The sequence below is a fragment of the Haplochromis burtoni genome, unplaced genomic scaffold, assembly GCF_018398535.1.
Source record: "Haplochromis burtoni strain Fernald_Lab_line unplaced genomic scaffold, NCSU_Asbu1 Contig_54, whole genome shotgun sequence".
Classification (NCBI taxonomy): Eukaryota; Metazoa; Chordata; class Actinopteri; order Cichliformes; family Cichlidae; genus Haplochromis; species Haplochromis burtoni.
Window position 1 is genome coordinate 1,529,380 of NW_024582415.1, and position 12,800 is coordinate 1,542,179.

General features: G+C 38.1%; 1 protein-coding gene across 4 annotated transcripts in view; it reads left to right on the forward strand.

Annotated features, from left to right (window-relative positions):
* The window catches only part of LOC102294648 (transducin-like enhancer protein 4), a 40,682-nt gene extending 37,804 nt beyond the window's left edge, over positions 1–2,878 (forward strand). For all 4 annotated transcript variants that reach the window (XM_005924492.3, XM_005924491.3, XM_014334278.2 and 1 more), the window contains 5 exons: positions 29–276; positions 475–622; positions 1,502–1,652; positions 1,870–1,946; positions 2,757–2,878. In XM_005924492.3, coding sequence (XP_005924554.1) covers positions 29–276; positions 475–622; positions 1,502–1,652; positions 1,870–1,946; positions 2,757–2,864 — 732 coding nt within the window. In that variant the 3' untranslated portion in view covers positions 2,865–2,878. The remainder of the gene's footprint in view (positions 1–28; positions 277–474; positions 623–1,501; positions 1,653–1,869; positions 1,947–2,756) is intronic.
* Positions 2,879–12,800: the final 9,922 nt, after the last annotated feature.

The following is a 12,800-nucleotide window of genomic DNA, read 5'->3' on the forward strand; positions in this document are numbered from 1 at the left end:
CAATGACAGTTCTCTTTTGGCACATCAGAACAGGGATAACTACATTCGATCCTGTCGGCTACTTCCTGATGGACGAACTCTTATCGTTGGGGGAGAAGCGAGTACTTTATCAATCTGGGATTTGGCTACACCGACTCCTCGGATCAAAGCGGAATTAACTTCGTCTGCACCTGCATGTTATGCTCTGGCCATCAGCCCGGATTCCAAAGTCTGCTTTTCCTGCTGCTCTGATGGAAACATTGCCGTCTGGGATCTTAACAACCAGACTCTGGTTAGGTAAAGAACTGGGGAATGTAATTTAAGGTTATTGAATTATGCTGAAAGAAAAAAAAAAAAAAGAACCTGCTATTAAACCAAAACAGCATCACATGTTGGCTACCCATTAGTTTAGTCAAGATGCTGATCTGGTTGATGTCAAGCCAACTTGAAAGAAAAACAGTATTGTTAGTTATGGGTTTGTCTGTTTCTCTGCAGGCAGTTCCAGGGCCACACAGATGGAGCCAGCTGCATAGACATTTCTAATGATGGGACCAAGCTTTGGACCGGAGGTCTGGATAACACTGTCCGGTCCTGGGACCTGAGAGAGGGACGCCAGCTGCAACAGCACGACTTCACCTCTCAGGTACACATTTATACACGTACTGCACCACGTGACTATTGGGAGCGATCATAATGAAGCAGTGTGGAATTTGTTCCACTCCTCCGGCAGCTTTCAGGTGTTTGTTCAGGGTTCAGAAATGTGGGTTTTGCACGGACGTCTATTATTATTTGGTGGTAAAATGTCACAGATGAAAATTGTGCACCCCAGGACAAGTCACTGCCATTTGCAGTTTGTGTGATTACTGTCTCGGGTTTTGATTTATTGCAGTCATTTACAAGCTCAGTTCAGAACATTTAACCCACACTAAAAGCCCGGCTGAGCCCTGTCCTCAAATACTTTTAACACTAATAATATGTGCAGGTAGAATTTAGTTTTTTTCCCCCTTGTGAGTAGAAAAGCAGCAATAATAGACCATTACTGCAATTTTCCTGAATAGAGCCATTTCAGTGTGCACATGAGGAGGTGAGTGTGCAGTAAAGAGAGCTCAGAGAGGACAGTCATGGCTGATAGAGTTCTTAGGATTTCCAGTAATGTCAGGTCTAGCCCCACTCCCCCCTGCTACAGCTTGAGCAAATCTGGAACCATTTGACAGAGAAAAGAAGTAATGGTTTACCAGTTTTTACAGCTATCAGTTGTATCCTGTGCATGCATTTTGCTCTTCCATGGTGTAAAAAAGGGATTTTTAAAAAACAATGAGGACTTAACTATTCATCTACCTCTTTGTAATGTAAAAGGTTGAGGTATAGGACTATGACATATTTTTGGAACATCTATCTGTGCCCACCTCCAATAGACAGATGCATACCTTACCCTAATATAAGAGATATACTGAGTATTATTTACACAGAATATAGGGAGACATAGCTGTCATTAAAATGGGTATGTTGGTGTTGGTTGCAGATCTTCTCACTGGGATACTGTCCAACGGGAGAGTGGCTGGCAGTTGGGATGGAGAACAGTAATGTGGAGGTGTTGCATGTCACCAAACCTGACAAATACCAGCTCCACCTGCATGAAAGCTGTGTGCTGTCACTCAGATTTGCGCACTGTGGTAAGCATAAACAACTTTATTGAGATGATTCTGTTGTCACCAGTATTTTGCAACATGAAATGAATATATGTGCCAGGTCTTGAGATGTTAACGATGAGATAATGGTTTAGCACCTGAGCGAGCAAATTAACCTTCACTTAAATAATTTACTTTGGCTTTTAAAGATTTAAAGCGTTTTTCGTTGCCGTAGCCTAATGCAGTTGTCGATCCTCTGCAGGGAAGTGGTTTGTAAGTACAGGAAAAGACAATCTGCTAAATGCATGGAGAACCCCATATGGAGCCAGCATATTCCAGGTAAGTGGGCAAGAACACAACCATGGATGAAAGGCAACTGAGAGGCCAAGTGCAGCACAGAGTAATAGCCAAGAGTTATGGATTTTAGAGAAATAACCCAGGTAGAGATATCAAACACTGCTTTTGCTCACTGATTGTAAAGTTTAGCTATCAGGGTTCTATATAGAGGACCCAAGAGTATGACACAAAAGACAGATGGTAAAAAGCAAAAGATGAGCTTTAGTCACACAAGGAGATTCAAGGTTATAAAAAAACAAGCACAGGGAGCAGCTGATGCAGAATCCTGGGCACTTACCGTTATTTCTAAAAAAAGACATACATTGGGACTAATCTGGTGCAAAACGGAATTGAGCAGCAGAACACCAAAGAGCTAAAGCGCTAGGTAATGTGAGACTGGGAGTAGCCTGCTGATGGGGCTGATTAGATGAATGAAAACATATGAGAGGAACAGGGAAGAACAGGTGATGCAGCAGGTGGGAAAGTGAAGCAGGTGAGAATCAATTATGGGAATAAATAAACTGGACTGAATGAATTACTCGATTAAAAACAAAAAACACGCAAGTAGGGGTTTTATTTCTTATTTTTAATAAAGAAAAATAAGAACTCTTAACAAGTCATTCTTGGGTATTCCTTGGATGAAATTACTTTCCTAATGAAAATACAACAGTCTGTATGACTGAACTTTTGCATCTATTGTGAATTCAACAACCTTCTGTGTCTTTACAATAACAAGAAAGTCGTGTGTCTGCGTAGCCTTCATCTTTCTCACCCTTTTTATACTTTTTCTTGCATCTTTTATTCCCCCGACAGTCAAAAGAATCATCCTCTGTGCTGAGCTGTGACATCTCCATTGATGATAAGTACATTGTGACGGGATCAGGAGATAAGAAGGCAACTGTCTATGAGGTCATCTACTAATAGCTGTGCTTGTTAAACAAGAAGGCCATCCTTCCATCCAACCGTGAGGTCTCCTTCATCTGTGTAAATTTTTTTATGTGTATAGGATAAACCTAAAAGGAACAAACCAAACATTTTCTTGGACCATGACTTCCTGACCTTCTGGCTAGTCGAGGATCAAAACCAACAAGCGGACCCAAGCACAGATCTTTTTTTTTCCTTTTAAGTGACTTTGTGTTATTGTGAGGATGAGTGAATGCTGTTGGGCTGTTAACATTCCTTTATGTTACCTTTCACTTAAGCCTCTTATATCATTTTTCTTTTTTCAGTGTGTAGACTGTAAATCAAGCATGACTGTTCACATACATACTAATCTGCCTGTGTACTTTATACATACATGGAGGCTAAAATGTATGCAAACTAGGTGGCAGATCAGAGCCGTAGTGCTTCTGGGCTACTCTGGAATATCAACAGCCAACCTGCACACAACTAATGCTGATGGTGTAAATAAAGGGGCAACAATTTGGTTACTTTTTTGCCATTTATATTGCCATGTGTTTTGAGTCTGCAGCTGAGCTTTCTTCCCATTTTGACATCCCCTCATTATTTCTGTGCTTAACTGCATCCTGCAGATGTGTCGCCTTAATTGTGACGATGGCACATTCATCCAAAGGGTGCAGGACACACAAAAATATAGCACTTGTGAATGGGTTTTTCAAGCAAATATATCAGAGGCTCCGTTTTTTAAATGGTATCGAAATGTGAGACAGTATATTCATCTTTAATTGGTTAGTTATGGCTTGAATTCATGTACAGTGTGTTATTTCAACACACTGATTTTTCCTTCTTTGGGCTATGAATATATACACCTTATTTTAAATAACAGTAAGAAAAAGCTTCCACCTGTGAAAAACATCAACAAATTTCACAACAATCTATCTAAAAAGGTTGTGTCAGACCCGCTTAAAATAGTATTGTCCATCAAGAATTAGTTTAGAATAGTTTCTTATTAAACATGTTCATATATTCAGTTTTTTTTTAGAGATAAGATCAATAAGACTTTCTGAATGCTAGATGCAGCCAGGAGGACTTAAGCCTGGCTCAGATTAGTATGGATACTCAACTATGCCTACTACAAGATATCTGGTCATTGCTGTGAGATTTTCAGGCAACAAGGATTTACACCTAAACATATCTGATAAAGGAACACTGCATATGAATATGCAAAATTTGGAGACAAGGGATGATATTTCAGGTACCACAAGCTTTCCGGTTACCATGTGTAGTTAGAATTGATCTATTACTCTGAGGAGACACTGGTTGCATATACATAAAAGTATCCTATTAAATACAATCTAGAAACTACTAGCTGTAGTCTAATGAGATAATGATCATGGTTTTTGTTTTCATTGTATTTATTAGCTTCATTTGTAATTAATGGCTATACTGGATGGTCCAAACTGTTGGCTATTGTTCCATCAGGTGATAAATGAAAGGGTTCCTAGACTAACAGAGTGTAGTGCTGATCTTCTAATCCATTCATTCCCAAACTTAAAAATGTTGCCAAACGATTTGAAATCTTAAAATTTTGTGCGACCAGCCAAAAACAATAATCACAGCTCTCATCAACACATTTTCCCAACAACGATGAGTTAGAAAATACACAAAACAGGTAGAATAAGCCAGTAACTTAATTCATCAGCTTGACTTTATGAGTATATATATGAGTTCTGGTTATGTTTTAAAATGTAAATATATAAACATAAAATATGATCATAAATACTGTTTGGGGGCGTTTGATTTAGGGCAGGCAAGCCCTTTCAAGACCCAATTGAAATACCTTTGAAGGCCACAAGGAGGCAGCCACAAACGCTTTGGGAAATCACAGCTCTGATCAAAATCTTTGCCAAAAAAAAAAGAAAAAGAAGAACTGTTCCTTTAAATACCGTTGTTTGTTTACCTACAGCATCATTTTCTACCTGTGTTCCTGAATTTGTTCTTGTAGTTCAGCTTCTGAGTGAAGTAAGAGCTGTTTGTGTGTGCGCGGGTGTGTGTGTGTTGTATTTATTTCTGTATTTTCGACTCTGTGGGCACTGAACAAACTAACAGAATTGCCCTCAATGCCCTCTCTACTGACTGACTTTTGCACTGTCTCTGTCCCTTAGCTCGGACTTCTCTGGATGCTCGCTGGCTTCCTACTGATAGATTTCAGTAAAACAGATTTATTGGTGTTTGGAGGTCAGTCACTCCAGCCTGGATTTTCTGTTAAAACCTTTGGGAAAAACAAGTGGTCAGCGATGTGGTCTTGATTTCTCTTGGATTTACGTCTGTTGGCTTGTAAAAATAACACAGTGCCTTTACGCTATACTTCTGCCCTCCTTTTGTCCTGCTGCGTTCAGTTACATACGCAGAACTGAAATGTGTCTCCTCTGTTGGAAGTGTTTTTGAGTGTCTTGGAACATTTAAGGATCCTTTTTAATTACAAGGATCATTTATCAACAGTACTGCTGAAATGATCACAAATTTCCAGAACCAAACTTTATTTCAAACATTTGGAACACACTATTGACCAGTGGAGTTAACCAGAAAAAATAACTATTGGAGTTAAAAAGTGTTTATTCTTTGATATTTGTTGCTGTTTTTAAGCTTTAAAAACTTGTTTGTTGCTTGTAATTCATTTGTGTTATTACATAGTTATAACATCAGTCCCACATCACATTAATCTACAGGAATGTAAACACAACACAATAAGTTATTAGCACAGATTTATGTCACCAAGATTCTAACCTATAATCATCCAATCAGGATGGATGCCAGCTTATCCTAAACAGGCATTTTAAACTTTCTTACTAAACCGAACTATCAGGAGGCATATGTTAAACAGTAATAATTTTAAATTGAGTGCCTAAACCCAATCTCTTGGTTTAGCTACTGCCAGTAACTTTTGTTAGGTTAGGTTAGTTTGATATGAGATTTTTAGTACTTTGGAGTAATTTGGCAACAAGAAAGACTGATATAGACTCGCTTTGTGGATGTACTAGTAGTGCCTGTCAGAATGAATTTGAAGACTATGAATGAAACTGTTCTTATATTACTCAGATCCATCCTGTACTATTGCTGAATTCATCTATTTCCTTTTGAGGTAAATGACATGTTGCCAGCAACGTATTTCTGTAACTCATTGTTTACGCTTTTTGCTCTCATTTCATGAAATGGGAGGGGGAAAAAAAGAAATGTGACCACATTTTTTTAACTACTGTAAATGACTGCTTTACTTTGAAAATTGATAAAGCACTCATGCTTAGTGTTGACCTGCCTGAGATCTACCTACCTATCTTATTTTAATAAGGTCTTGATTAGGGATGTACTGATATATCGGCAGATTGTTTTAGGAAAAGAAAAGTTTAAATTAAATACATTATATAGAAGCATGTTGGCTATGTGGCAGATTGAAAGAAAGCCTTGTAATAAATGCACTGATCTGAATACAAAAAGACATTTTACAGTATGGTATGTTGAGCTGACTGGATTTCATACAGGAGAGACTGTATTGAAAATAATTTACTGTTATGGCTGTTTTTTGTTTGTTTTTTTACACAGACACTGTACATTTCGAAGGTGGTTATAAATATGTTTTTTCACATTCCTGTTTGCTAAATTCAGCTATGCTTTCTGATCAAAATGATGATTCATTCACTTTGCTGTCTTGAGTGCTCTTTTGCGCTTTCTGCTCTTGAATGAATAAAATCTGGTGTCACCTCCTTGTACTATCTTCAGTCTTCATCTAGATAAAACATTAAAAAGGAAAAAAAAGGAAATGCTCTTTGGTTGTAGTCGCTGTCATGTCAAGAGTCAAATCTGAATGTTACTCATCTTATCTGACTGCTACATGTTAGAAGGCTAACAAGATCTGGCACAGAAATGTTGTTAAACAGTAATGATGTGTAGAGCATTTAGCTTGACTGGCTATAACTTTACTGTAAACATGTAATTATTCGAGCTTACAGCAGAAACTTCCTGTTACTAGTTGAGCTTTTTTCATTCGATACAAAATGCCTTTGCTCTCTTTTTTCTAGTCTGTGCTTGAATTTATTAAATTACTGTGTGGACTGTTTTGTCTGAGCCTCTTTTACTGTTTAAGCTAGAAGTCTGTAGGACTTGTGTATCGTTTAGGTTCTATTTTATTACCAGATAACATAGTTAATTGCAATTAAATTCCCCCCCAAAAAACACATTGTAGTTGCACTGGAAAAGCATCAGAGAAAGTGTAAAATTTATTGCTACATATTGCAGCAAACGTATTAGTGACAAGGATCTGAGAGATTTGGGTTTCTTCTGCCAATCAAGCAAGGGATCTTTCACTTGTTAGATGAATGTCTATGGAGCTGCTATATTTAACGTATTAGGGACTATGTGAAATATAACAATAAGTAGATTTTCCCTACAATACCTGTGTTGGTGGCACCTTGCACTTTTGTATTGCACTCAGTCTAAAAATATTTTTTTAGATAAAGCAACCTACAATAAGAAAATATTGTAATTAGTTATACTTGTTAATACTAATGGGCATTAGTATTCCTCACCCCTAACTGTAACTATTCAGTGCAAATGTGAAACCCAGCCACCGCTTGTCTATACATATGCAATGCTGGGATAACTATTTGAGTTAAATTACTAACCCTAACCTGGAATGTCAATCAAGAAATACTGGTCTGCGCTACTGTACTGTTTTTTTCTGGTGAACAATAAACAGTCAGGGAATTCCAGATGAGTGAACATCCTGTGTATTACTTTTGGTTCTCTAAATTGTTCTGATGGATGGACTGAGACTGGAGGACAGTCATTAAAATAGTTTTGGGGTTTCTTCATTTAAAATTGCAAATGTCCAATGTAGACATAATTTTTGTCCATAAATCTATTTCCTTCCATTTATCCAATTCAGGGTTGTGGTTTGAGCCTGTCCCAGCTGTTACTGGGCAACAGGCAAGGTACACCATAGATATATCTTTTAAAAGAATTAGTTGTGTAATGCACTGAGAAAGGTTAACTGATGCGATGTGGGATATACCCAAAGAAAGTGCACTCAAATTGTCAGTTTTGTTGAGTAGATTACATGGGATTGTTTTTATGACATGCAGGTCAATCACTTGTGTCTCATTTTAAACTGAAAATCTAAGCTGCAGTTTGCAGATTGTCTTTTGTTTAACTGATTTAACATTAAATCTACTAAAACCACCTTCCATATATTCCCATCTTTACATTTTGAAACCTGCTTCAGAATCCTCTTTGCACCGAACTGATAGAATTTAATTGAATAAACTGGTCAAATAAAGTATCCAGTGTGTCCACTGTTGCTTAGAAATCCCACATATTCACTGATTTCAAAGTATTCCTAGGACACAACCATCTATGTTCATTTTAAAGTATACTGTGTGCCCAAAAAATATATTTTACCAGAAAAGATCCCGATTTTGACTGGAGTGTGTAGCAGGCCTTCTCTACATCCATATTAAATGAGCTGCGAGAAACAAGGGTTTCGAGTGTTTTAGTGTGGCATTTTAGTGCAAACTGACAGGTCACCGTCTCACTATAACCTCCCATTGTGAACGTGCTGTGTTCACACAGTGCACAGCACTGGACTGCTAAAGTGGATTAAGTGATCTAAGTGAGGGCTGTGGAGGAGGACGCTCCACCATTACAGTGAATGATACTCCTGTTACAGCTCTCCAACCAGTACTTCACACAGCCAAAAGTGGGAGAGAAGGAGGAAAGGTGGGGATGCAATGTGGGAATGAGCCACCCTACTTCAACATTTTATATTAAGAGCACTTGCAGCATGCAAATTGCCCACTTTCCTGACAGACACAGAAGCTGGATTAAACAAACAGGCCACACAATAGCAACATGGTGTTAGTGTCCACGTGGTGAATCACACTGTTGCTAGATATGGCTCATAAAGCAAGATATACTTTGTAACAAAACTGCATATTTCGATATCTAAAATAGGTATGTTTGTGACCACAGATTTACATTTATTCTCCTCCCAAAAACCGTTAGGATTCCAATAATCTAAAATAATCTAAATCTAAAGGACGGGGCTGACTTTGATCAAGCGAAGGGCCACACACGGGATAACAAAACTGTGGTTACAGGTTTTAGTCTAAATTTTACTAACATAAAAGTAAAATCTGTCTAAATTATATGTTAACATTTAATTTATCACACGTCTTTAAAGTGATATCAGTGATATCACTGCAACCGAGTTAACAAGCTGTGCAGACTCACTGTAGTCATTCACCTCGATTCTGTTTCCAGCCCTTGCACCATATTTGCCCATGTGTGTCATAGTCTGTAGGCATAATGTTCGCAGAGTACCACTTAACAGAATCATTGCAATACTCTGCTGACTTCGCACTGTCAGAATTGCTTTAATCAACTCACTGTTTTACAGCACTGGCAGTACACTCTCGAAAATCTAGAGGATTATAGTAGCCGAGTGAATATTTACTGCAGTTCCAAACAAAGACTGTGAGGGTGTCCTTCAGGACACAGTTCACTAGAAACACTGTGCAAAAGCTCTGCGATCTACTTAGGAAAAGGGATTCTTTAAGCTAGCATCAGATAATGATGTTTAGCAGGATTAGCATTTTAGCTTTGCATGCTAAAGTTGGAGTTTTTAAACTGAAAGTATGTTGATGCTAATAAATTTTGCATATACTTTGTCAGAAACAAAGTTACTGAACATTTATTTTGTAAATTAATCCCACAGTGATAAATAAAATGAAACTTAAAATTTGAGAAAATTTAAAATTTCTTCTGAGTGTAACAGGCAAGTTCTTAGTTTAGTGACAGTACAGCCAACTGTAGCAACAGTTTCCTGAAAATGAAAAGTTATGGGAGAAATTATATCTCAGTCGGGATCAATCTATTACCAGACAAATTCAGAGTTCTTCTCTGTAAAAACAAAGGACATCAAATGACTTTGCCAAAACCCCACCGAAATGAAACTGTAGATAGATATCAAATAGATAACTGACATTAGCTCAAGATATAAACAAGGTATAAACATATATGAAGACAGATATGACAATAAATGACCCATAAAATAAACTTAAACCATACTAAATCAACTACAATGTCAGCTTTAAGAATTACTCTATGGTTTATTCATTCATATTCAACAATTTATTCAGGCACAAAAGCTCTTATGGTTAACTTTAGCTTTTATTTTCATTTCTTAACAAGCCTCATCATCTGGATCATGTTAAATCTGAAAACAGGGGCAAACTTTAGCAGAAGTCCTTCAAAGTCCAGTGTGCAAGCCAGATGATCAGAGGTAGGTTTGGTGGGTGTGTTACGCAGTCAGCAGCAATGTGCGTGCAAACTCTACTGTTTCCATAAGACACTGCATGTGTGTCTTTAGTCTTTTATTTCTCAGAGGACACCAAGTGCACAAAGGATATAGAAATGCCAAAGTTTAGGCTTACTGGGATTATATCAGTGTTATAGTACTGTCTTTTATGGCCATGCATTTGGCCAAATCTTTGACTGTCATATCTGACTTACTATTTTTCATCTTATTCCATTTTCTGCCTTGCCTGTACCGTCACATCTATGAAAAAGATTGGATGAGACTACATAGGAGTCAGCATGTCTATTAACTTATCTGGGGAAGTAAATTTGAGAGTGATTCTGTAATGAGATGACAGATTTGTAAGAAGCTTTATACTTTTGAGCAATTCAAAAGCAGCATTTCTCACAACAGCTGATGCTGCTAACAATTTCCTGCCCTGTTACAGGGTGGACTGATGATTAATTCATATCTCTGCCATCTTAACAAGGTTGTGCCCGTTAGTGGGCGAGAGGGGTGGGCACACTCCGCAGGGCTTTGATATCCTACATTCAAGGCTGTGTCACACATTAATGACTTCTTTGAGCTATGAAACGAGCGTCATTATCTCTTTCCAAAAAGGGAAGGATGAGAGATTTCAGCTCAACTTGTATAAAGACAGGGGAGGAATCAGTCATCATGTACTGACTATGTGTGTGTATGCGTGTATGTGAGACACTTCGGCACAGGAATTGGACCTGAGTCAGAGGATGGAAAAGGTAGATTTTAGTGTGTATAGATCTACATAAACCAATCAAGTTTTGGAGGAAAAACATTTAGCTACATGAGCCGAGGGCAGCACAGTGTAGAGGTTAGCACTGCTGCCACTGTTCCCTGGGAAAGCACAGGTCCTTCTCTGTGTGTTTTCATGTTCTCCTGGTGCCTGTGTGTGTTCTTTTTAGGTAGTCTGGCTTCCTTCCGCATTCCAAAGACATCCATGTTTGAGTCATTACTGACTTTACATCAGCTGAATGTGTGAATGTACGCTATGAAATGAGTTGTCTGTTTTCAAGTGTTAGGCCTGTGACAGACTGACGGTCCATCAAGGGTGTAGCCCACCTCCTCCCTGATAACAGTTGGGATAGGACCCAACCCCCCTGTGACCCTGAATTGGATGAACATAAGAAAATGGATGGATGGAAGATAACCTTGATATCTCTGAGGATCATGTTGCATCTGCATCTTTTAGGGCTGTAATCAAAATCACACCAAAAAAAAAAATCTAAGTTCAACTTATTCAAATATCTGATTTATAACTACCTCAGAAATGATGCCGGAGCATGCTTGAGTGACCTTCCTGTTAGTTGATAAGGTGGGAGAATTTACATCTGTATCATGAGTTGGTTCATGACTTGAAGTATAATTCCAGAATAATTCATTTCAGCTGCTGCTTGAACTGCCATAGAAGTCTAATCACTCGGAAAAAATGAACTGGTCAGGACAAAGTTCAGGCAAAACAAGGATAATGGTGGCTTTTATTCAAATATACCAGTAAGCAATTTCAGTGAGTCAGCATGAGCAGAACCCTGACCCCAGCTCACCTAATGTTATTATCTGCGCTTTTCTGATTAGACTGTGAAAAAGTAAAAATACCTGTAGCTTTTATGCAAAACCAATTTGCTTGTGTATTGAAATCTTTCAGTGCCCAATCTTTGGATTTGTGCAATATGCTGCCGGCAGGAGGTTAATCATTGTGATTTTGAAATAAATAGCTCAAAAACTGGAGTATCCCTGGATCGATGAAGGGATAAGCTGCAGTACATCTGCATCTGTTTCCTTTAGATCAAAATTTCAATCTGATAGCAGATTTACCACCCAAAACTTTGTGGTTTTAGAGTATAAAACAAATATAATAAAAAATATCAGTATTAAAAAATTAATCAGTTTCATGCCTTCTATTTTTTTTCCTTTTCATTTGCAATTCAGTCATTTTTCTAAACCTCTCAGCTATCAAAATGTTTTAGCTTTTTCTTTTTCTTTTTTGCTTTACTTTAAAAGAGGCTTTTCATGCCTCTACATCTATTCTGTCACTTCACGGCTGCTGCTGTGAAGAGTTCAAGGGTCACGGAAAAGTAGAGAGAGCTGGATGAGTGAGAGGGTTTAAGTTCACACGGAGAGTGGAGGATTGTATATTCCCTAAGAAAACAGGAGCAGTCATTTGAGTGGAGGTCATGGACATTTCCATGCATACTGATAGAATAGGTGGGAGCGTTGGAGGAGAAAGGCCTCTTAAAACCAAATGAACTAAAAGCTCTTGGTTTGAATGCTCTTCAGCCCGTACTTTACTCTACCTCGAATAAAGCACTCAGGTCAGAAGGGATGCTTTTTGAAGCTTTTAGGCTAACTCCCATTCCCACTTAAAACCAACTTTAGTTCCCATTTCTAAACAAGGCAAGGCCTTTTCCCTGCATTGGTTTCAGTGTTACTTTAGCATGTTGTAAAAGACCAATTTGTGGCCACAGTTTGTGAAATGTTCAGTGCACACCTTTTTAAGAAATTAAAGATGTGCATTCTGAATATGCCATTATTCATGCACATATGAGTCCAGTTCAGATTTAAACAAATGC